The sequence below is a fragment of the Gossypium raimondii genome, chromosome 8 (assembly GCF_025698545.1).
Source record: "Gossypium raimondii isolate GPD5lz chromosome 8, ASM2569854v1, whole genome shotgun sequence".
Taxonomy (NCBI): Eukaryota; Viridiplantae; Streptophyta; class Magnoliopsida; order Malvales; family Malvaceae; genus Gossypium; species Gossypium raimondii.
This window is the reverse complement of record NC_068572.1, coordinates 57,197,376-57,221,060: the sequence shown is the minus strand read 5'-3', so window position 1 is coordinate 57,221,060 and position 23,685 is coordinate 57,197,376. Positions and strand designations below refer to the sequence as shown.

General features: G+C 32.7%; 2 protein-coding genes and 1 long non-coding RNA gene across 4 annotated transcripts; 2 read left to right on the top strand and 1 right to left on the bottom strand.

Moving 5' to 3' along the window:
• Positions 1–1,057: 1,057 nt before the first annotated feature.
• On the top strand, positions 1,058–9,106 carry LOC128042957 (uncharacterized). Of its 2 annotated transcripts, none has more exons than XR_008198573.1 (3): positions 1,058–1,187; positions 1,619–1,693; positions 8,632–9,106. It is a non-coding gene; the product is annotated as an uncharacterized LOC128042957 (long non-coding RNA). The 2 variants fall into 2 exon arrangements; XR_008198574.1 differs by lacking the exon at positions 8,632–9,106 and adding an exon at positions 3,436–3,889.
• A 1,001-nt stretch (positions 9,107–10,107) lies between these two features.
• LOC105792416 (serine carboxypeptidase-like) lies at positions 10,108–12,906 on the top strand. Its single transcript, XM_012620994.2, has 9 exons — positions 10,108–10,573; positions 10,919–11,087; positions 11,171–11,290; positions 11,367–11,510; positions 11,603–11,753; positions 11,845–11,933; positions 12,043–12,301; positions 12,411–12,544; positions 12,640–12,906. Exons 1-9 carry the CDS (start codon positions 10,251–10,253, stop codon positions 12,760–12,762), a joined length of 1,512 nt encoding a protein of 503 aa, XP_012476448.1. The 5' UTR covers positions 10,108–10,250; the 3' UTR covers positions 12,763–12,906.
• Positions 12,907–13,164: 258 nt separating this feature from the next.
• LOC105792415 (alpha-L-fucosidase 1) lies at positions 13,165–15,839 on the bottom strand. The gene is made up of 3 exons (XM_012620993.2): positions 15,001–15,839; positions 14,311–14,547; positions 13,165–14,097 (listed from the first exon to the last, which is right to left on the bottom strand). Exons 1-3 carry the CDS (start codon positions 15,561–15,563, stop codon positions 13,335–13,337), a joined length of 1,563 nt encoding a protein of 520 aa, XP_012476447.1. The 5' UTR covers positions 15,564–15,839; the 3' UTR covers positions 13,165–13,334.
• Positions 15,840–23,685: the final 7,846 nt, after the last annotated feature.

Below are 23,685 nucleotides of genomic sequence, written 5' to 3'. Positions count from 1 at the left end.
GTGGCAATACACTTGGTATAAATAAGGAGATTGAAGGCCCACCATATATACGGTGAATTTTTGGTTGATGGGGGTAGCTGTGCATGCGGACAAAACCTTGAAAAACTTATTATAAATATGAGGAAAGATGGTTGATGTGACAATTGACATATATATATATATAGTTTCACTGCTTTCTGGTATCAAACTTGCTATTTCGGTTAGTTCACTTTGAGAAGTAAAAGATGAAAGCACTTTTTAGATAAAAGCTTTTGGATTTGAGATGAATTTTGTATTTATAATAAGAACATAAAGATTATGTTTTCGTTTTATATGTCGATTGCATTTTATCCCTTGGGAATAATGTAGGGATATTGTTTTCCATTAAACTGTGGTTAACACATTAATTGAGTACGAAAAATTTGGAAGAAATTAATTATGTTTTAGGTATTAGAATTCTAAGGGATCGAAAAAGTAAAGTGATAATTTTATTACAATTTTAAACATAGTCAAAATATTGGAACGTTTTGCAATGACCAATTCAAAGAAGGTAATTCAACTTTTGTATCGGGCTTTCATCTTTTCTTAGAGGCTTGTCCTAAAACAACGAAAGAAAGAGAATATATGAGAAAGGTTCCTTATGCTTCGATTGTAGGATGTCTCATATATGCTATGTTATGCACATGTTTAAATATGTAACGACCTAAAAAGTGCAGGCATTGGAAAGTGAATTATCGGGCCTCCGTTTTAGTGAAACCGGTTCTAAAATATTTATTAAAAATATTTACAAAGTTAGTTGTATGATCAATTAGGTTTTGGTTAGGTGAATTTGACTTAAATAGGAGTTATTGTGAAAAGGGACTAAATTGAAATAGGGGTAAAAGTTGAATAATAGATTAAATAAAAGTTAGAAGGATCAAATAATAAATTATGCCATTAGCCTAAATTGAGGCGGCATAACAAAAGAAATATCTGAGATATTTTAGTTAATATATATTATATTTATTTACTTAATAAATAAGTATTATATTATTATATTATATTATATTATATTATATATGTATAACTTAAATAACTAAGTAAAAGAAATAAACAGAAACTAAAAGAAAAGATATAATAGCAATGGACGAAACAGAGAAGAAACAGGGGAGAAAGAAAGAAAGAAAAGGAAAAGGAAAATTTGGGTTTCAACGTTCAAAGTTAATTTGGTAAGTTAATTTAATCTTTTCTTGTAATTTTGATATTTTGGAATCCTAGAACAAAGTATTTTTGGATTTATGTTGAAATTTTGTAAGATATTAGATTTTTTTAGACATGGTTCATGTTGGGAAAGACGATGAAGGGGTTAAATTGATTTAATTTCAAGTTAGAAGTTAGTAAAGGATTTAATTGTAATATAAAGTGTAAGTTTTGAATAGTAGAGACTAAATTTAAAGAATTGAAATTAGGAATTTATGTTGAAATTGAAGGGTTAAAATGAAATTATAGTAAGAATTAAGAGAGAGAATATGGAGTTAAATTGAGAAAATAAAATTAGTATTGATAAGGGATTAAATTAGAATTTAGGTAAAGTTTAGGTATAAATGGAAATAATTAGATGAAATTGTGTATTAATATTTTTAATTTTTTAATTACGTAGTTAATGTCGTGCAAGAGTCATTGACCAAGAAAGGAAAGGAGAAGGTGGACAATGAGTGACTCGAGAGAAATTTCGGTTAGTATTACCATAATTCAAATTTACTTATTAATTGTTAAAATTTAAATTAATATACATGATAAGCAAATTGAGGTAAGTATCACGATTGAATTGAATGATAAATACGTATTGGTATTGAATTTATTAATTGCAATTGTTGAATTTTGAATAATATGTTTAGTAAATAAAAATAAGGTGAATATCGATATTGAATTAAATGATATTGAATTGTATGTGAATTGAATGGAAATTACTAGTGATATGATTTGAATTAAAAGAATTAATGTGGTATTGAAATGCATATTGGATTGAGAAATTGATTTGAATTGTGAACATGAGAAATTGTGTATTGAATGAAATTGAAATGAAGTATGAATATATATGAGCATTTCATGGTACATTGATTGGAAAGTGGAAAAATGTATTGGTATTGAATTGTATATTGATTAGAAAGTGAAAAGTGAATTTGAAATGAATTGTGATTGAATCGAAAGTGAATTTGAAATAGAAAAAAAATGATTTGAATACCTTATTAACTAGTCGGACTGAGTCGGATATAGTTGGCATGCCATAGGATTGCAAGTGTTCAGGGATAGTTTCGATGAGGTAATAGGTACCAACTTTCTTCGGCTCTGTTAATGAGACACTGGGTGTCACTTTATTGCTTCGAACTATCCGATGAGGCACTAGGTGCCATTCTGGTGTGTTTGGTTGGATCCGTGTATCCGCCAAGGTCCGAGTCAAGTTAATAGGGGTAAATAATTGAAATGAGAAATTTTGAATAAGTGTGATTGATTGGGCTATGGAAAGAAATGAGAAAGTGAAATTGTGAATTGATATGTGAATTTGAAATCGAGATATGATATTTGAATATATGAACCTAAAGTTCATGATTTGATTAAGAGTAAATTTTTGTTATATGATACTAATGAGTACAAATTGCAATAGAGTTGATATTGAATATAGTGATAAATTGAATGAATTGTATATGAATTGAAATGAACTATTGGAATGAGATGTGGAAATCCAATGAAATTGAGATAGTGAAATATTGCTTATTGATATTAATGATCAAGTTGATTTAAAGTATGAGATAATTAATGAATAATTGTAGGCATAAATTGAATGTATATAATTTATTGATTAATGTTATAAATTTGAATTATGGTAATACCACTGAGTATACCTATACTCAGTGCACGGTTGTTTCCATGCACAAGTTAGTAGAAAGCTAGTGTCCGGTCCAGCATCCAAAAGAATCCCGACCTCAGATTAATTTTAGTGATGTATCTTTGTTTTGATAATGTGGCATGTACTTAGGTGATGTATAGGTTAAGTATAAGAGTTTTGTGATAGAATGATGTTTAAATTGGTTATAAACATGAAATGGAACTAATATGACATATTTGATACAAGTATGAAATGATAATAACCTGATCCACTTTTGAAACGAAATTTGGGCCTTGAGAGTCCAATTAATGGACTTAATGATTAAAGTATGATATGTCTGTTATTTACTTGGGGTTAGGGGGTGTTACAAAATATCTGTTTCGCAATAGGATTGGTGAGTCGATATTAGACGAATCCCAATCGTACACACTGGCAAGAATTTAACTATATACTCAAGTATTTACGTAGAACCATGGACTATAAGCTTGTGTACTCCATGGGAGATCTTACTCCTATTAGTTATATAGATTTTGACTTTAAAACATGTTGGAATTCAAGAAAATTAACATTGAACTGTGTCTTTGTCCCAGGCAATGAGTCTATAGTGTGGAGAAGTATCAAGTAGAGTTGCATTGTTGACTCTACTATGGAGGTCAAATATGTGACAACTTTTGAGGCAACAAAAGAAGCGATATATGGCTTCAGAAGTTCCTTATAGATCTTAAAGTCATTCCTAATATGGAAAAAAAGCTATCACATTGTATTATGAAAATTAGGGGTGAACATTCGATCGAATTGAGTTGAATCGAGTGAAAGAATTTCGAGTTAATCAAGTTGGCGAGTCCTATTTTATCATTCTAATTCGATTCAAAAAATTCAAATCGAGTTAAATTAAAAAATTAAATAAGCCAAATTAAAATCTTGTTGCAATATAACTAATTCCATGTGAGAGCACATAAATTTAAAACCATATATATTTGAAAACCTTTTCAAAGTAAAATAAGAAGAAAAAAAATACTTTAGTATAATAATATTTAATCATTAATTAACTTATTTAGCTTACCAAAATTATTATTTTAGAAAAATTTTAAAATTTTAACTTTTTTATATATTCTTTAGAATTTTTAAATTTTTTATAATTTTTAAAAATATATAAATTTTGAAACTTTTATAAATATTTTAACTTTTGAAAAGTATTTTGATTTTTTTGTAATTTTGTTGAGAGAGACCAATTTACTCATTTTCAAAATTGATAAGGACCAAAGGAGTATTTACACTAATCTGTTATTCGAATTATTCAAATTGTAAAATTTAACTTGACTCGAACTCGAAATTTAGATTACTTATTCGAGTTGACTTGATTCAGTTAACTTAGAATTCAATTTTTTTAACTTTTTCGAATTAAATCGAGTTTTGCTCACCCCTAATGATTATAGTGCAACAATAGCTAACACTAAAGAAACTAGAAACCACAAGAGGATAAAATATGTTAATAGAAAATATCATATCATAAGGGAGGTAGTAACATATGGGATAGTGGATGCAGTTAAAGTCGCATTAGAGGACAACCTTGGGATAGGGAGACTGTAATTTTGAGAAACACATAGAGGGTATGAAAATGAGAAATATGACTCATTTACTTCATTAATGCAAGTGGGAGACTATTGAGATCTAGTGCCCTTAGTGTAGTGATTTCGTCTATATGTACTTATAATTTTTTTGAACAAATTGATTTAATAAAATATTAATCAATATCATTAATATCTTTATATATTGTCTTTAATGATTTTTGCATGCAAAGAAAAATGAAAGCAAATATTGGTTCAGTGATTGTCTAACTTTTAACTAATACTAAGCGATATTATATGGTCGAATTGTAATACGAAAAGATAACTTATATTAATAGATAATTTAAACACATCCTTAGTCTAATCAAAGTTGAGCAAATCGATTGAAAAGCTAATATGTTGTCTATCAAATCTAATTAGTGAGATTCTTTGTCTTGGGTATTAAAGTGAATGATTCTTACAAGATAGAAACATAGATGTGATTGACTAGACTAACAGTATATCGGGCAGGACCTAAGTAAAATAAATCCTTGATCCGTTTACGAATTTATTCACTTGCGGTATTCATAGTGTGACACACATTAATCTTGAGTGGATGATGAACTATGTATGTGTGACTCGTATATTTTGATATAAATGAAAGCTTGAGTTCAAATAGATAAGGAACTTATAAAAGTTGATACGTTGGGTATACGGCTTCAGCATGATGTAGCATCATTCCATAACAGTAGAATTCATACCCCAATAAATGATAAATGATATCCTCTTATCAACATTACATGATAGATGAATAGTAACGTAACCACGAATCATTTGTCTTAGTGATAAATGATTTTATTGTTATTTGATAACAATTGACTTTTTTTCAGATAAGAGAATATTGATACTGATTTTTTTCCATAGGAAAGGGGATCCTAAGTACTAATAATTTCCCAAGAATGAATAGTTTGGTAAGGTCTTTACTACATCATTCAAAATCAACATGAAAGTGTAACCCTATATTTCAACAAATTAATGAGCTGCTGGAAACTTTAACTATGGATGGAAGCCAATTTCAAATACTAATTTGGTTTAATTTATCTAATAATTTTGTATTGTGATGCCTTTATTAGCCTACAATACGAAGACGAAGGTGACACAAATGTCCTGTCTGTAATAGCCTATGGTCACCCATAAACCAAAAGCTTTAATCAGTTATCCAAACCCAAAACAATTATTTAATTATTTTATTGACTTCATTATTTTTAAGTTTTAATTCATTGTTATGTAAGTGACTGTGTTTTTCATTATTTATTTTTTATAAAATATTAAGAGTGGAAATTAAGGATCACGCGGTTTGAATTTATATCACATGGGGTATCTGATAAATTTTAACCATAACACCATACAAGTCAAGATTATTTAGTTATCTCAAAGTTTTATATTATTATTACCTTTCCTTAATTGTTTCATTATCTTTATAATTAATTGGCATAATACCAAAAATAGCCCTTAACGTTTGACTGTTTGGTCACTTTGGCTCTTTATGTTTTTTTTTAATCACTTTAACCTTTAACCTTTTTTTTTTGTCAAATGGGTTTATTTTTAACGGATATGCTGGCGTGGCCGTTAGTTGACTAACGGTCAATATTAATCGCTGACGTAGTTGTCCAAATATAATTAAATGTTAATGTGACACTATTTTGTCTTATATGCCACGTCAATAAATGATTTTAAAATTATTAAAATTATTTTTTAATATATATAATTATTATACTATTTTTTTGAAATATAAAATTATTAAAATTATTACATGTATATAATTTCTAATTATTATATAATTTTTATTTTATCTAATTTGCTCCTCTATTATTATAATTTCATTAGTTAGTCCAAATAATTATCACCATGAATGATTTCAATAGTTGATGTGGAATTTTTAGAACACATAATCTAACTATGTGGAAATATAATTTTCTTTGTTAGAATAGCATTTTTATATAAATAAAAATCGAATCAATATTTTAATAAAAATTAATGATATTAAATATTTAGATTAACTGATAATATTATAAAAATATAAAAATTAATTAATGTTAGAAATTAAAATATATAAGAAAAAGAAAAGGAAGGACACATGTCAAAAGATAAGTATTGGATCTTCTTTACTTACGTACGCATAACACGTGAAATTTCTATAATATATCTTGTTAAAAACAAGTATTGAGTTTTCCCTTACATTAGCTCACACATGATACTTGACCACAGGCCAGTATACAAACACTAAGTAGAGAATTAGCGTAAGATATAGAGATTTGAAAACGACTTTGACTGCAAGTGTGATATGTTAGTCATAACATTTGTAAGTGTACAATGAAACATTTGATCATTCCAAGGATTGAATCAGAAGGAGATCAAAGTGAGATGATAAAATGGACAACGATTAAGCATGCAATTAAGAAGGCTAGATAACTGGTATATTAATTTTCTTCCTTCCCATCCTCTCTTTTCCCACAAATTTGTCAAAGTTTTAAACCTTTTAAGAATAGTAAATTATCTTTTACACCCCTGGACATTATCCGGTTTTGGAAGTAGAACATCTACTCTCAGATGTTAATGATACAACCCAAAACTATTGGGTTATTTGTGGGCCCAAAAATAGAAGGTCGCTTAACTATTATGTAGGCAGAAACTGGGCTGTTCCATTACCTCATAATTACAAAAATAATTTTTATTTTTTTATAAATTAATATATTGTTAAATATTCAAATAAAATATTTTACTTCCATTCTTTTAAACCATCAAAATCACATTAAACGGTAAGTTTTAATTAAAAAATAAAGTTGGTGAGAAATTTTAATAAATTTTAAAATTTAATAGTAAAGTTTAATATGAAAGTAAAGTGATAAATTTATTTATATTCTAAAAATATAATGATAAATATCAATCTGAATAAAATATAATGACGAATTTCAATATTCAAACTGATTTACAATATAATTTTTTTTTCCAAATGAAAAAGCCATATTTCACTCTTAAATAGATAAAAGCCAGACAGATGATTGGCTCTGACCAGTGGACAAAATGGCCTATATATTAAAATAAGTATTTTTATACTTCATGACTTTTGTACTAAAAGTTGGAGTACATTTTATTTTATAATAAAAAAACAAGTAATTTAGTCGTGTTTGTTAGAGCAAAGAGCTAAACGATCTTTCTGTTAAAAATTTCATCCATTTCTACTTTTAAAATTGTTCTTATACGTCAAAATCAGGTACACATAGCACACCATGTGTAATTGTTTGCTTATTTTGTCAGCTACGTCAGTTTTTAATAATAATAAATGGTGAAATTTTGAATAGAAAGGATCGGTTTGTTTTTTTTATCTAACATACAATGACTAATTCATTCATTTTTTGAATAAAAAAGACATGATTTTCTTGATTTGATTTCTTAGCCGTTAAATTTTCGATTTTACATTCTTTGGTGATGAATATCCTTCCATATCATCTTCATCACATTTTTATAATCTCTTATTGACCAAAAGATGATTTTAATGACGGTTTCAATCTTCCTACAACCAAATAATTCATCATATCAATGCCTAAAGTTAGTTTACTCAAAAAGTAAGTTAAAATTCATATGAAAAATGTGACTTTCTTTTTTAATTTTTTAATATTTCGTAATTATATTGAATTGTGGTTAAATTTAAAATTTAGCAGGCTGAAACTCAAAGCTACTCAATTAAACTAACATTGGTGTGACATCTAAAAGGTAGACAGAAGCAATCCATCTAATGGCATTTCAGTTAGCAGGCATCAAATGATGAAATCACAGTATTGTCTATAGGAAGATCCCATGTTCCTTTCACTTCATTCTTCAATTTCTATAACATTGAGTGAAGTCAAGTTATTGTTTTGTCATGTTTTGAGTGTGGGTTTTTGATGTCTTGTACGCAACATTAATCTTGTTTCTAGCCTTGCCTTCAAAGCCCCCCTTCTTTTTATTATTCTTGATTAGGAAAAAAGATGATTAAAAAAACAAATGACAAAAGGAAAGTCTGTTATAACTAGGTTCATCAAACAATAATTCTTTTATATATATATATATATATATATATGATAAGTTATAAAAAAAACATGTTTTTAATCCCATTCTTGATGCGTTTTTAGATGATTTATTATGTAAATCAGTGAATTTGATGCTCCTAATCCTTTAAATTCATGTTTCTATACTTAGGTAAGTATATGGGAGTGAAAAATGGGCTAAAATCAGACGAAAAGAGTTGTTTCCAAGATCCACACGACATGGGCATTTCCACACGGGCTGACCACACGCCCATATGCCAGCCCATGTCGATTTCAAACCTTGCTTCCCTTTTACGCGGAAAAACCTAATTTTTAGGGCATTCTAAAGTTTATAAATACATATTAGAAGAGGACCTAAGGGAGCATACAGAGAAGACTGAAGAAAAGACTCGAAGAACACCATCGGAATCATCTTAGGAAGCAGATCTCCTTCAAGATTGAAGATCTACATTTAATTTCTTTAGAAGTTTAATTGGGTTTCTTCATGTCTTGTTGTTATCTTAACTTTGAGATAAATACCTAGGGAAGATGAAACCTATGATGAATCTTATTATTTGATTTCTGATTTACATGATAAATATTTGATTCTTGTACTAAATTATGTATGCGTATTTCACGTTTTAATAATCTAAGGATATTAATTCATGTTTAATGTGCTTATTTCAGTGGAGCAAAAGTCCCTGTTTAAGAGTAGATCTAGCATAATTGAGTGGAGTTGCATGCAATCCTAGAATCAGTTGTTCTTACTCTCGAAAGAGATATTAACATAATTTAGGGATTTCTACGGATTAAGGCACAAGTGAATAAATCGTTTAATTCAGATTCAAAATAATAAGGAAAGTCTAGGTGAATTATTTCCTAGGTATTGTCTATCTCATTGGTATCTTCGATAATTTTCCTATTTTATTCTCTATTACGTTATTAGTTAAATTAGTTTAGTAATTTTAGATTAAAAATAATCACTCAAATTTGACAGCTAAATAATAGAAAAATAGTAATTACTAGTACTTCTAGTGATGGTGGATACGATATTCCCTACTCACCATAACTATACTATTGTTCGATAGGTGCGCTTGTCTTAGTCGTATTTATAATTAATTTAGTTATCATCAATATATATATATTGAAGAACAAAACATGAATATTGTACACAAACAAATATGTTACCAGCTGTCTCATTCATTAAATTTCTCTAAATGATAGAATAATTCAGATATTGTGACGTGAATGCTATATAATAAACCCTAAATGAAAAACAATGGAGATCCTTGTATGACAAGGCAAGCCATGTAAATTATTTGTATATAATTTTCTAGAAAATTTAATAATAAGATGATGGAGACAGACATTTTCACATTCCTTTTTAAGTTCAAATTGAAGATTTTATTTTGTTTTAAAAGAGGCAAGATTCATTTGTGCAAAAATTTCAGTAGTGATATTTATTTCCACTTAATTTGCTAAATAATAAGGTTGGGTTTAAAAGCAAAGTTGATGCAGCTGTCTAAATCACTAATGGAGATAATTAAGCATTCAACAAAACAAAAATTAATGAAAAAAGAGTTGAGGGTTCAATGTTTATCAGTAGTTTTCACACGGCAGGTTAGATGGGAAAAGCTGGTGCCAAGTGGTGACCGTTAATTTTCTTTTTTCCTTCTTTTTTTGCTTTGTATTTGGACTTTGTCTCTATTCAAAGTGGGGGCTTTATGATCAAATTCTATACAAATCAAACAGGACCTTGCATTCATCGAAACCAAGATAAACCCCACAAAAATGGCCTCTACTTTCTGTCAAAATCTCTGTTTGCTTTCTCTTTTTGTTCTCTTTTCAGTTTTCTCGGCTAAGCCTATTTCCCATTGGAAGAACCAATCTCCAAGTTCTAGCCAGGCAAAGTTACGGGCTGAAAAGCTCATAAGAGGACTTAATTTGTTCCCTAAAGATGCTATTAATGCTGGTGACAATGCCCCTGCAGTTGAGACCTCCAAGATTGTTGAAAAGCAATTCAGGTTCCCAGTGCTTGGGGAACCTGGGCCTTCCATTCAGGAGTTTGGTCACCATGCTGGGTACTATAAACTTCCACATGCTGTATCTGCAAGGTAAGCCATGAGTTCTAAATCTTATATACATGCTATGTCAAATGATATAAATTTAGAATCAGATTGTATGTGCAGTGAATATTGAATATATGTCCAAGTAACATAAGAGCCAATACAGATTCCAAAATCCCTGATGGTGTAAAGCAGAATTTATTGCTTATCTGCTATATGAAGAACATGCTATTATATAAACCTTAGTGCCAGACTTGGTTTATTTTGTAGGCCTAGTCCAAATCATGCAGTGGTTTGTCTAGTTTTCTAGGTATGATTCAGAGCTGTAATATACTTTAATGCTGACAATAATACTGATTGTGGATTCTTTATCTCCTTATGTAATTTTCGCAGGATGTTTTACCTTTTCTTCGAATCACGGAACAGCAAGAAAGACCCTGTAGTGATTTGGTTGACTGGAGGTCCAGGGTGTAGCAGTGAATTGGCATTGTTTTATGAAAATGGTCCTTTCCATCTTACCAAAAACTTGTCGCTTGTATGGAATGACTATGGTTGGGACAAGGTATCTGATAGAATTCCAAATTTTTCTCTGATACACTTAATCCCTTACTGCTTATCAATCCACATTTTATTGTCCGTTGTCAGGCATCGAACATTTTGTTTGTAGATCAGCCCACTGGAACCGGTTTCAGTTATACTTCAGACGAAAACGACCTTCGCCATAATGAAACTGGTGTCAGCAACGATTTGTATGACTTCTTGCAGGTTTGTTGTGGTCTAACATTCCTTCCATACAACAGAAGCATTCAAAAATTGACTTAACTGTCTTCTGTACTTTCAGGAATTTTTCAAGCAGCATCCTGAGTATGTTGAGAATGACTTCTACATAACCGGAGAATCTTATGCCGGGCACTATATTCCAGCTTTCGCTGTTCGAGTTCACCAGGGAAACAAGGCAAAAGAGGGAATTCATGTTAATCTCAAGGTACGTATTTCTTCGTCTCCCTTTATACCATTTGAATATGGACTTTTCGTTTTGATGTTTCGGGTTAAGATTTAACTCTAATATTCGAACAGGGTTTTGCAATCGGGAATGGACTAACAGATCCTGAAATCCAGTATCAAGCATACCCAGATTATGCTTTGAACACAAGTATAATTACACAATCTGATTATGTCGATATCAAAAAGTTGGTCCCTTCATGCGTGCAAGCAATCAAAAGATGTGGTAGTTGCTTCCTCTCAGCTCTAAAAGATTAAAATCAAAATCTGTACAGTTTCTTTTGTGATTTATTGTTAACGTTGAACTACCATTGCAGGCTCTAAAGGTGGAGATGCTTGTGTGGATTCTTTTGATACCTGTAACACTTTATTTGATCAGATTCTGAGCATCGCTGGTAATATAAATGTAAGATAAGTCCAATATCTATCATTATATAATTACAAAAGTGATTTCTATTCAGAAGGAAGCAAAAATAGAAATCATGATTCTGAACTCTGGCATCTTTAATGCACAGTACTATGATATTAGAAAGGAATGCGAAGGAGAATTGTGCTACGATTTCTCGGCAGTGGAGACGTTCCTCAATCAGAAAACAGTTCGGGATGCCTTAGGGGTCGGTAACATTGACTTTGTGTCATGCAGCACCGAAGTATATGATGCCATGATTACAGACTGGATGAGGAACTTAGAAGTTGGCATTCCTGCTCTTCTAGAGGATGGTATAAAGGTGCTTATATATGCTGGAGAGTATGATCTTATATGCAACTGGCTTGGTGAGACTCTTCAACTCTTCTTGATTTTGTTAACTGAAAAAGAGATTTTGAAGAAATGTTATAGATTATTCACTCTGCTATACTAATGTGATTTTTTCACTTGAGGCAGGAAATTCAAACTGGGTTCATGCCATGAAATGGTCAGGACAGAAAGAGTTTGGGGCAGCTCCCACAGTTTCATTTATGGTTGATGGTGTAGAAGCTGGACAACTGAAAAGCCATGGCCCTCTCGCTTTCCTTAAGGTTCAAACACAATGCATCTGCATGCTTCTTTTTCCATTTTTTATGCTTATCAATTGTTCACATTTAAAACCAAAAAACAAAATGCAAAAATGCAGGTACATAATGCCGGTCACATGGTTCCAATGGATCAACCAAAAGCTTCATTACAAATGCTGCAGAACTGGATGCAGGGAAAGCTAGCATCATCCAAGACAGCAGAGAGACTTGCTCCCCAGTAAATTAACCCCACTTGTTGTGACACAATTTGCTCATGCACATTCTGAACATAAATTGAGATTTTCTAAATGCTTCATTGTTATCAATAGTGTACCCCCTTTGTGTCTTATACAGTGGTTAAGCAAATGGATCCCAACTCCTTTTCATTCCCCTTTTATTTATACACATTGCTATGTAAGAAGACAAAAAAAGGAAAGCCTTTCAATGTAATTATCCCTTAATGAGCTAAAAATCCCAAAACTCGATTATGAAGCACCAGAAACAGATTTGTTTCTAGATGACTAGTACAATGTTTCTATGATGGTCTGACAGTTTCATTCACCTTTTAGAAATGTAGTAACAGACCCTTGCAGTTATAATTTAGTTCATCATAATGGTCGAGATTCGACGCTCAAGAGAATATCTTGCCTATAAGAATAAAGGGTGATCAAATTAATAATCACGCACACATGCAATACTATCAACTTATTTGTACATTAGGCATTAGAAGATGCCCCCAGTTATGTAACCATAAATTTTAGGAAGAGTTTTTAACACTCACCAGTACAATAATTGCAGCTTGAAATTACATGTACTAAACTGTGGCAGTTTGGGAATCTTTGTTTGGAACTTGCCTAAGGACTTGACTACCATTAACATATATCTGTGAGGTTGTATTAGATGCATGGCTCAGAATGGAAAATCGATCCATATGGAGCCCCATATAAGAAATAAGAGGATCAGCTCGAGACATGTCAATGACAAGCTTCAAGTACCGAGATTGAACTGTTGGAAATTGCAGCAACCTTTTGTATCCCACTGTTGTGCCACTAATCACATTCTTCCATCTACCTCCACTCAGGATCTCAAGATGGAACTTGATGATGCGTTGTCCCATGTGAATCGGCTCTTGAACTTGCAAAACGTTAAAAGATACTGATTCTTGAAGGTCCAAATATAAGACCCAATCACGTTGATCCTCTTCAGGAGCCCAGTAGGTGTAAATACTTTCTTCAAAGACATTATATGGACTGAACTGATAATTATCATTGCCTCCTCGAATACTGCTAGCAGTTAGGAGACCTTTCTCGGCCAAATTATTTGAAAATATAGACCTCCGAAGTTCCTTGAATTCTTGGAGTGCTTGTATATCTTCATCTGAAATAAGACCGGAAGAATTTGGGGGCACATTTAGCAACAAAAGACAATTACGACCAGTTGATTTGTAGTATATATCAAGAAGTTCCAATGCTGACTTTGGCACTTGAGATGCATGCCAAAACCAACCCGGCCTGATTGAGACATCACACTCGGCAGGTACCCAGTCATGACCATGAGGGTCTCCTCCTTGGGAGTATCTGTTAGATAATTCATAAATAATGTTATAACACTATGGGTTCTAGTTTGGTTCCAAATCCAAAAAGCACAAAAGAAAATGGTTTGTTGATGGTTCAAAGCAAGCAGGTCCTAACTTCACAGATTTCATGGAGAATTTGCTGTAAGCAACGGCAAAATCATCAGGTAATTTTGAGCAAAAAGGCCTAAATTATAAAATAGGAATAGATGCTTACTGAGGATTGGTTCCACCAATTACGGCATTACTTCGATTGAAAAGAGACCAACAAGTAGAACCAGCAACACCAGCCTCATCGCCGATCCACCTTGTGTCGGGACCTGCATCAGAAAAGATGACGGCATCTGGTTGGAGCTGATGAATGAGACTAAACCAAGCATCGAAGTAATACTCCATATCCTTTTCCCCCTCCCCTTTGGCACCATCCAACCATACTTCCTTGATATCTCCATATCTGCTTAAATTTGAAAAGGGAAATTTAACACTCTGCACTTCCCAATTCAGAAAACCTAAAATGGAATAAAACTATGAAGAAAGGAGTCACTCCATACCATAATCAATGGAGTGCCTAAAATCAACCAGAAATTATCAAAACCAATACAGTTCAAGCAAACAAGCTCAAAGAGAAGGCAATACAATAATTACAAAACCACTCAGTTGCATAAGCAAACACAATTCCTATGAACATAAATCAACGAACAAATTCAGAGGATAAATTCCTTTAAAAAAAAAAACAAAGACCCAAAGAGACAGCCAATGCATAACATAAAAGATTAACTAAGTACTAAATCAGAAATGAACAATACCAACAAGAACAAAATTGAGAAAAACATATCAAAATTTATAAACAAAATAAAGATAGCAAACAAGCGAAAACTCAAAAAGGGCGAACGAAACAATGAATTACCTAGTCAACAGCTCAGTCATCTGTCCGATATAGAATTCATTGTATTCCAGGGTCTTCCCATAGCAACTTTCATGCCTATCCCATGGAGACAAATAAAGCCCCAAAGCAATACCAGCTTCCTTAGCTCCCGCAGCCAACTCAGCAACAACATCGCCCTTCCCATTTCTCCACGGACTCGCCTTCACGGAATAATCCGTGTATTCACTTAGCCACAAGCAGAAGCCATCATGATGCTTGGCAGTAAGGATCACCCTTGAAAACCCAGCTTCCTTGGCTACATGTACCCACTGAGAAGCATTTAGTAGGGTGGGGTTGAACACAGAGGGGCTGGCATGGCCTGTTCCCCACTCTGAGTCAGTGAAGGTGTTGGGTCCAAAGTGGAGAAAGAGTGCCATGGAAGAGAGTTGCCATTGGAGCTGAGAAGCCGAAGGGAGGGGTAAAATGGGCAAAGGAGGTGGTATTTTCAGGGCAGAATGGGGAATGGCGGAGAAAAACAGGCTGACAAAGATTGGTAAAGCGTGTACAGAAATGGGTTTTCTTGAATTGAAGGATGGATTAGGCATTTTGATGGTGTTGCAGCTGGCTTTGGTGATGGTGAAAGACAGGAGAGGGGAGGATACCTGAAAGTGGGTGTTTTTAGAATTAGAACAGTACTGAAACTCGAAAAAGGAATCTAAGTGGTCTGCATCGATTGTTGTTCTGCTTCTGCTCAGTTCTAAATTGTAAGGATTCAAATTTCAATGGTGGGTATCATCTTACTTCAAGTTTTGTCAGACTTCTAAGTTTTGACCAACGATGAAGCGAAAGGACTGCAGGGGTTGTTGGCGCTGAAAATTACAATTGGCACGTGTTATGAAGTAAATTGGCCTGGTCAGTGATGGATTATCACTTGATCTTAAAGGAATGTTGTTTTTTTTCCTTTTCAAAATTACTTTTGGGCTGTGGATGTTACATTTACAACCTGCCATTACAACGAAGAATAAAGAGAAATTCGATAAGGATCAGTATGATGATTTACAAAGTGATTATGGTAAGGAAAACTTCATTTGGTGCGGATACATACGTCTCATGGTGGGCTGTGAACGTCTCATAAAGAAAAGGAAGGATACTGGGGAGTTATGTACTTGTGCCCTGTAAAAATTAAGGGTTTAATTATTGATATATGTCTTTTTTTAATAAACTTTAAGAAATTAGGTCTTTTTATATATTTATTAATTTAGATCATTTTTGGAGAAAAAAAATGAAAACGCGCCCTAGGTTGGGATAGTTTTGGCGACTTAAAGGTTAGGATGAAGTTTTCCTCCAAGCACGCTTTGGTTGCTGCAATGAAGCGATATAGCATAAAGCATGGGGTAAATTTTCACGTTACAAAATCTCAACCCGAGAAGTATGAGGCGAAGTGTGCAATGCTTGGAACAAGATGTCCATGGAAAATCATGACATCTATGAGGAGGAAGTCAGAGTTCTGGACAATCAGGAAGTATACCGCTCTACATACATGTGTTGTTGTAAGTATGTGTCATGATTAACAACCTCGATTCCCATTCTGACCTTTATTGGACATTGAATTATGAATGGTGAGATAAATGAGTTTTTGCAGGCATGTCAAATAGCCACCTGAAATTGGATTCAGATATGATATCCGACTTTATATTACCTATGGTAAGAGTGAGTCCTAGGATTCTGATCCTGATTTTGATTGCACACATCCGTAGCGAATACGATTACACCGTGTTATACCACAAGACATGGTTGGTAAAACAGAAGGCATTAGAGAAGATGCATAGTGGGTAAGAGAAATCATATAATAATTTGTGGCAATAGTGTTAGGTACTAGAATGGCATGTATCAGGTTCTGTAACCAATCTGCAAACGGAGCTTGCGTATTACTGCGATCACTTGGTCCATGAAAAAAGAATTTTCCTAAGTTTTTTTCTGGACTTTCAAGCAATGCATAACAACATTCCGATATTGTAAGCCACTTGTACAAATTGTTGAAGTGAAACGGACTTTCAAAGTTGACAGAAAATTGAAGCCAAGAGTTGCTGTTCAAATTAGCCAGCAACTTTACAAAACGTGGCTTTGAAATTGATTGCAAAGTGACCTGCAACTCACAAAGGATGAACATAATCAATACATTGTTACTGGAAGTTTCATGATATACTTAAAGGATAAATAATCATTAAGGCGGTATACTATGTTTTTATATATATATATATATATGTATGTATATTTCGTATATTAATGTGTGTGTTGAAAGTGAAAAAAAAGTGTGAGAGTAGAAATCTAGCAGCAACTAGTATAGAGAGAAAGAAAAGTTTGTATTTGTATTGTGTAATATTTATATGTAATAAAATTACTTTGATTTTGAGTGTTTATTACATTTCCAACAACTGTTATCCGAGCTAGGTTCGTGTCGACGTCACAATAGCAAACATGATTCAACCGCAGGTCTTGAAATTAACAAAGACAAATTATGACAATTGGAGTATCCAAATGAAGGCTTTGCTCGGTTCTCAAGATTGTCGGGACGTTGTCAAAGAAGGATATGTCGAGCCCGAAAATGCAGCTGCTGAAGCGGCTTTGACAAACGAAGAAAAAAGAGTATTGAAAGAAGTTCGTAAAAAGGATAAGAGAGTATTGTTCTTTATTTTTCAAGGTGTTGATAAATCAACCTTTGAAAAAATTTCAGACGCAAGACGTCAAAGGAAGCATGGGGAATTTTGCAAAAATCCCTTCAAGAAGTCGAAAAGGCCAAAAAGGTATGTTTACAAACTCTTAAAGCCGAATTTGAGACATTGAAAATGAAAGTTTCAGAAAGTGTTGATGATTATGTCACCCAAGTAAAAGAAGTGGTAAATGAAATGAAAAAGAATGGAGAAACCCTTGATGACGCAAGAGTAATGGAAAAAATTTTGCGGTCACTAACACACAAATTTGATTATGTGGTTGTCGTCATCGAAGAATAAAAAGATTTGTCACAAATATCAGTCAACGAACATGTGGGTTCCCTCCAAGCTCATGACCATAAAATCAAGCAAAATGATGATACTGGAAATTTGAAGCAATTCTTGCAAAGCAAGCTGTCCTTCAATGAAAGTGGAGGTAGCAATAATTTTGGACAAGGTACAAGCAATCGTGGAGGATATAGAGGCAAAAATAGAGGTGGACGGGGAACATGTGAACGGTGCAATCAATTATATGGAAAAGGCCAAACAAGTGAAGAGTATCAGATGTCAAGTCATGAACGAGGAGTTTGAGATCGAGGTCGAGGTCGAGGTAGAGGTAGAGGTAGACTTCAACAAGGAAATAAATCTTAGATACAATGTTATAGTTGCAATAAATATGGTCATTTTAGTTATGAGTGTATATAAACTCTTAGGGTGGAGGAGAGAAATCATGTAGCAACAACTAAAGAAGAAGAAAAAAACGTGGAATCTAGTGTATTCCTCACTTTTAACAAAAGTGAAAAATCAAATAAAAATATTTGGTATCTTGATAATTGTGTTAGCAATCACATGTGTGGACGAAAAAACTTATTTTCAGAGTTGGAAGAAAATATTCACAGACAAGTAACGTTCTTATTAAACTATTATTTAATATTAAAGTAATAAAAAATATTGTTTTCTAGAGGATCAAATTCTAAGTTGCTAAATATCAATTATTCAATTTTATCTTATTCATATCAATAAAATAAATTCTAATTAGTATTGAAATTAAATTAAGCTAAGTAAGGAGTTTTTTATATTAAACTAAAATAATTGAATTTTTAAAATTTCTCAATCAATTTTAAATACTTGAACTCTAACTTCATCTAATTTAGTTAATTAATTATCTCTCATTCAATTGTTGAATCTATATAATTACTAATCCATGATTTAATCGCATTAACTAGACCCTTCCAATATCTATAGGCATGTTAGGTGAAATCGTTAAGAACAAGCCTATGGGTTGATTAGGCATCAAGTATCTTCCTATTTTAGATGCAAATTAACTCGTTCCTTAGCACTACTAAAGTTAATCTTAATTTATTCAATCTAAATCTAAACGTTAATTTTCTTCCAAGACAAATCAAGATTATCAAATTAATACAAATTTGTGGGCAGACAAATAGATTAAATAAGCACATGTGTGAATAAATAATTAACAATAATTGGAACAATTGAAATAAAAGTAAATTAACTAAAAATAGGGTTCGTCATTGTTAAAAAAAAAGAGTTTAGTTCATATTAAGTCGAGAAAACAATACAAAAAATATTCAAAATAAACTTGCATCAATAAAAGTAAAAACAAATAATCTAAAGAGAAAATAGTTAAGGAATTAATACCAAGCTCTTCGGATATCTTTTTCTTCTTATCTTTGCAAATTTGAAGTTTTTCTTGGTATGAGAGAGTTGTTCTTTAGCCTCCAAGTGATTCCTTGCACATTTTCCTCTTTTTTTCTTAAATCTCATCACCATTGTTTTTAGGGTTTTTAATCATTACTCCACTACAAGTCTGCAACTGAATTAAATCCGGTGGAACAGAAGACTTCACTTTACCACTTTTTACTCTATACTCTAAGTCTTCCATTCTTCATCCGAAATCCACCGTATAGAAAGAAAAATAACAAGTAAACCCAAATTAACTCTAAAAATATGAAAAACAAACAAAATTTAAATAAAATATAATTAATTTAAAAAATTATAAAATACAATAAAAACTAATTTAAATGCTAAAATTAGCTCTTAAAATATTATAAAAACTATATTAAAAATAACTCCGAGAATTATCATTCATCGTTGTTACTGAGTTAGGGGGCAGCATCTACCCACACTGTTATGTCGTTTGCCTTCACATTGGCTCTTTGTCCTCCATAGCAATGTATGAGCTCAATTGTTCTTATTTGGAAAGGAACATCCAGTTTTATTGATCCATTATTTTCTTCACGGTGTTATACATGGTGTTTCATCTATTGGATGAGTATATCAAAACACTGTCAAAGCATCAGTGAGTCTGTTGAAAGCTGGACTGCAAAGCAACATGTGGCCAGCAGCATGGTTGGCTGTCGAGCTTGGTGATATTGCTTGGTGTGCAAGACTGAAGCTGAACCAGATGAAGCAATCAACTTTGGATGTTTTGTTCTTTTGTAATTTAGTTTAGTTCAACTTTAACTAGTTTCCAAAGTTAGTTGGATTAAGTTTGTGATTGGATTGATGATGTAAAAGCTGATATGTCAGCTTATTTTGTATTTGACTTAAGCTTGTATTAGTTTAGTTTAAGTGGGAGCAGTTATGTCATTAGGTAACTGTCAAATGAATCAAATTTGTAACTCTTTTATATATTCAAATTTTGAATGAAAATAGAAAATGTTCAGTTACAATTTGCTGAGTATTCAATTTTGTTCACTGTTTTTGCTTTGCTTTGTTTTCTTTTGCTTCGATACTTCTTGCTTCAGTTTTGCAAATTCTGTTTTGCAACTTTGTTTTCTTTTTGCTGCTGCCATTGTTCCAACAGAGTCAATGATGGCTGATCCTGCAAAACAACGTCACTTCAAGCTTTGATTGCAGTCCACACGGTCCTGGAAAACTTGTATAATCATTCTGCCTTAAAAGAGCTTAATGCCGATTCATAGTTCAGGGGTTGGCCCCCATTTTGCCTCTTCATGTTTGATTCGTCTTGTTTTTTCTATGCATCGATCTTGGGCTTTGTTTTGGTTTGGTTTGCTTTGTCTTGCCCGATGGATTGATTGTCGGCCAGCTGGTCTTGTGAATCTTTGTATGTTTATGCTTCTTTCTTCTTGTGACTCGAGTGTGTAGCGAAATGATAATTTAATGTTGCAAAGAAGAAAAAACTGGCATGAGCATCTATGCAAAATCATCCTCTCACTCAATTTAAAATTTGTAAGAAAAAAAGTAGTAGATGATCTACAGAGATTAGTGTTTGAGAAAGCCGAAGAACCTGGATGGAAAAGTAACTTTGTAGTGGACTGATTATGGTGTCTGATCTGATTTTCCCACATTGTAATGAGCTAAAGGCCTGCATGCGATACTCGTAAGCTAGCTGGGGACCGAAGCTTTCTGCTAAGGGTTGGGCTTTATATCAAGTTCACCCTTCCTTTCCAACCAAACCTAATTATCTTTACTAATAAGTAATAAATTATGCTACATCTTGATTTTATTTGAGAAAACAGAATATTTTGTTTTAAGAAATCGAATATACCTCATGCCTCACACACTACAATCTACCCCTTAGTAAATTTCTTTTGTCTAAATAACTCTGTAATATTTTACCCTTAATTAAGTGGAATATTTTAAAAGGCTTATGATGAAAACTCTAATTTAATTGGGAAAGTACCCTATAATTGAAGTACTTAATTCATGATTTAGTTCTTAAAATATATTTATTTTCTCACTTTAGTACTTCAATTTTTTTGTCTCGCTTTAATATCTTTTTTTTTTTTGTCATGAGCAATACCTAAATTACTTTTTAATTGGAAGCAAGTTGGCACTTAAATTGGAAGCAAGTTGGCACTTAAACCTTTTTTTTAATTGATACCTAAATTTTTTTATACTTTCATTATGAAAGAAGATATTGATTCTAAATGGTGAATTCAAGTGGTACTTAAACTTTTTTTTTTAGGAGACCCTCAAGCTAGTTGGAAGCAAGCTAGTTCAGCACTTCTATGGTCACTTTCTCGGTTACATGAGCTTCCATGGGTTTGCATCAGTGACTTCAACAACCTTAAGTCTCCAAAAGATAAATACGGTAGTGTCACCTTCCCGGTTTCTTTGATGGAAGGTTTTCGATAACGTGTAGCTGGTTGCCATCTTATGGAGTTGCCTTTTATTGGATTTAGCTATAGTTGGGAACTAGAGAGGGGGTCCAATGCGTTTGCCATGGAGAAGCTTGATTGTGCTTTTATCAATCAACAGTGGGTAGATGTTTTTCCTTATGATAAACTCGATAACTTGGTGAGTGATACCTCCGACCATAACCCGTTAAAGTTGGTGTCTGCTTCATATTTCCCCTCACAAAAACCCAGACGTTTCAAGTTCAAAAATCATTGGCTCGCCGAAGATGGCTTCTTTGATGTCGTGCAAGAGGGGTGGCATGCTTGCCCGTCGCATGACACTCTCGACAAACTAAAATCATGTAGTTCTTGACTTGTGATCTGGTAGTTTTCTTTGGGTGGTAATTTTGCATCTCGACTGAAAGAGGCTAAGCGAAAAATTGTGGGGTTAATGATACTTTAATGATAGTTTTAAGAAACGCGATCAATAATCTTGTTGCGCAAAAGGCAGTGTATTGGCGATAGAGATCTAAAGTTTTTTGGATGAGTTACGGAGAGGCAAAATCAAAGTATTTCCATGGTCAAGCATTAAAACGAAGAACGAATCACATCCCAATATTTGCTTGATACACAGGGGGCGGCCTTGTTTAGATAAGGTCGGTATGGGTAACATTGTTGTTGATTATTTTAATAATATTTTTCCTCAATAAACTGTGAAGAATTCCGATGCCTTGGATGGTACGCAAGCTATGGTTCGAGATCAGGATAATGCTTTTCTAACTACTCCTTTTCATCTTGTTGAATTTCGTAAGGCCATTTTTGAGATTCACCTAGATAGCGTCAAGTCTGCTTACATAACTGCACTAAGTATGTACACCGATCTGCATGACTTTGCTATTGAAGGACCTTGGACGAAACTGTGGAATTCAAGCCTACCTCCCAAGGTTGAAGACTTTGTTTGGAGATTCGTAAGAAGTTTTGTTCCATGCTGCAATCGGCTAGCTGATAAGGGTTGTAATGTAAACCTAAACTGTTCCCGATGTAGTGGTATTGAAGATTTGGATCATGTTACAGTCAGCTGTCCAAAGGCGAAGGAAGTGTGGTTTAGCTGCTGGGCTAGTCGTCTCAAATCAATCTCTTTATAATTGGTTACTTGCCTTATTATCATTTGCTAATGATGTTCTTTTTATACAAGCAGCAGTCATATCTTGGAGCCTCTGGTATTTTCATAATTTTTTGTTAGAAAGCTACTGATGCTCCCCCGTCACATATTATTTCTTTTTCAAATCAGTTCTTACAAGATTGGCAAGTTTCACAGATGGCTTTTGGTCGCGTACAGTCTCAGTCCTAATCACACCGCTGCTTCCTAGTCTAAACAAATCTCAGGATGGGTGAAATGTAATGTTGATACTGCAACGTTTGAGGCTAATCAGGCCACCAATTTTTGCTACTATATTACGCGATGATCGTGGCAATTTTATACGTGCTTTATCAGGTTATTTACTCGCTATATTGGAACCACATATTGTTGATTCGAGAGACACTCTCTTAGTTTATGGACGATGGCATCAATAATGTTATGGTAGAGACATCATTAATGCTCTTGCTTCTTCTCTTCTTAATCTTTCAAAGGTTGGAGTTTTAGTTGCTTATTATAATATATTAAAATCCCACTTTTGGCATATACCCTTTCATTGGATAAATAGGAGTGCTATTAAGACTTCGCATTAATAGCTCGGGTAGCCATATTTTATGTAAATTGACTCACTTTTGACATTTCTCTGTCATGTATTTTTCATGTTCTTCATTTACATAATAATAAATATCACCGGAAATACTAAAATTAATAAAATTTTAATATATTTAATGAAGGTAATTTAAAAATTAACACTACATTCTTAAGTGAATCAAAC

Bases quoted from the DNA above. Each gene is read 5' to 3' on its own strand.
- LOC105792416 (XM_012620994.2), top strand. From the start codon at position 10,251: ATGGCCTCTACTTTCTGTCAAAATCTCTGTTTGCTTTCTCTTTTTGTT. The intron at 11,754-11,844 runs GTAGTTGCTTCC...CTACCATTGCAG, and splicing joins GCAAGCAATCAAAAGATGTG to GCTCTAAAGGTGGAGATGCT. The intron at 11,934-12,042 runs GTAAGATAAGTC...TTTAATGCACAG, and splicing joins GCATCGCTGGTAATATAAAT to TACTATGATATTAGAAAGGA.
- LOC105792415 (XM_012620993.2), bottom strand. From the start codon at position 15,563: ATGCCTAATCCATCCTTCAATTCAAGAAAACCCATTTCTGTACACGCT. The intron at 14,548-15,000 runs GTAATTCATTGT...AAATTTAAGCAG, and splicing joins ATGACTGAGCTGTTGACTAG to ATATGGAGATATCAAGGAAG. The intron at 14,098-14,310 runs GTAAGCATCTAT...ATTATCTAACAG, and splicing joins ATTGGTGGAACCAATCCTCA to ATACTCCCAAGGAGGAGACC.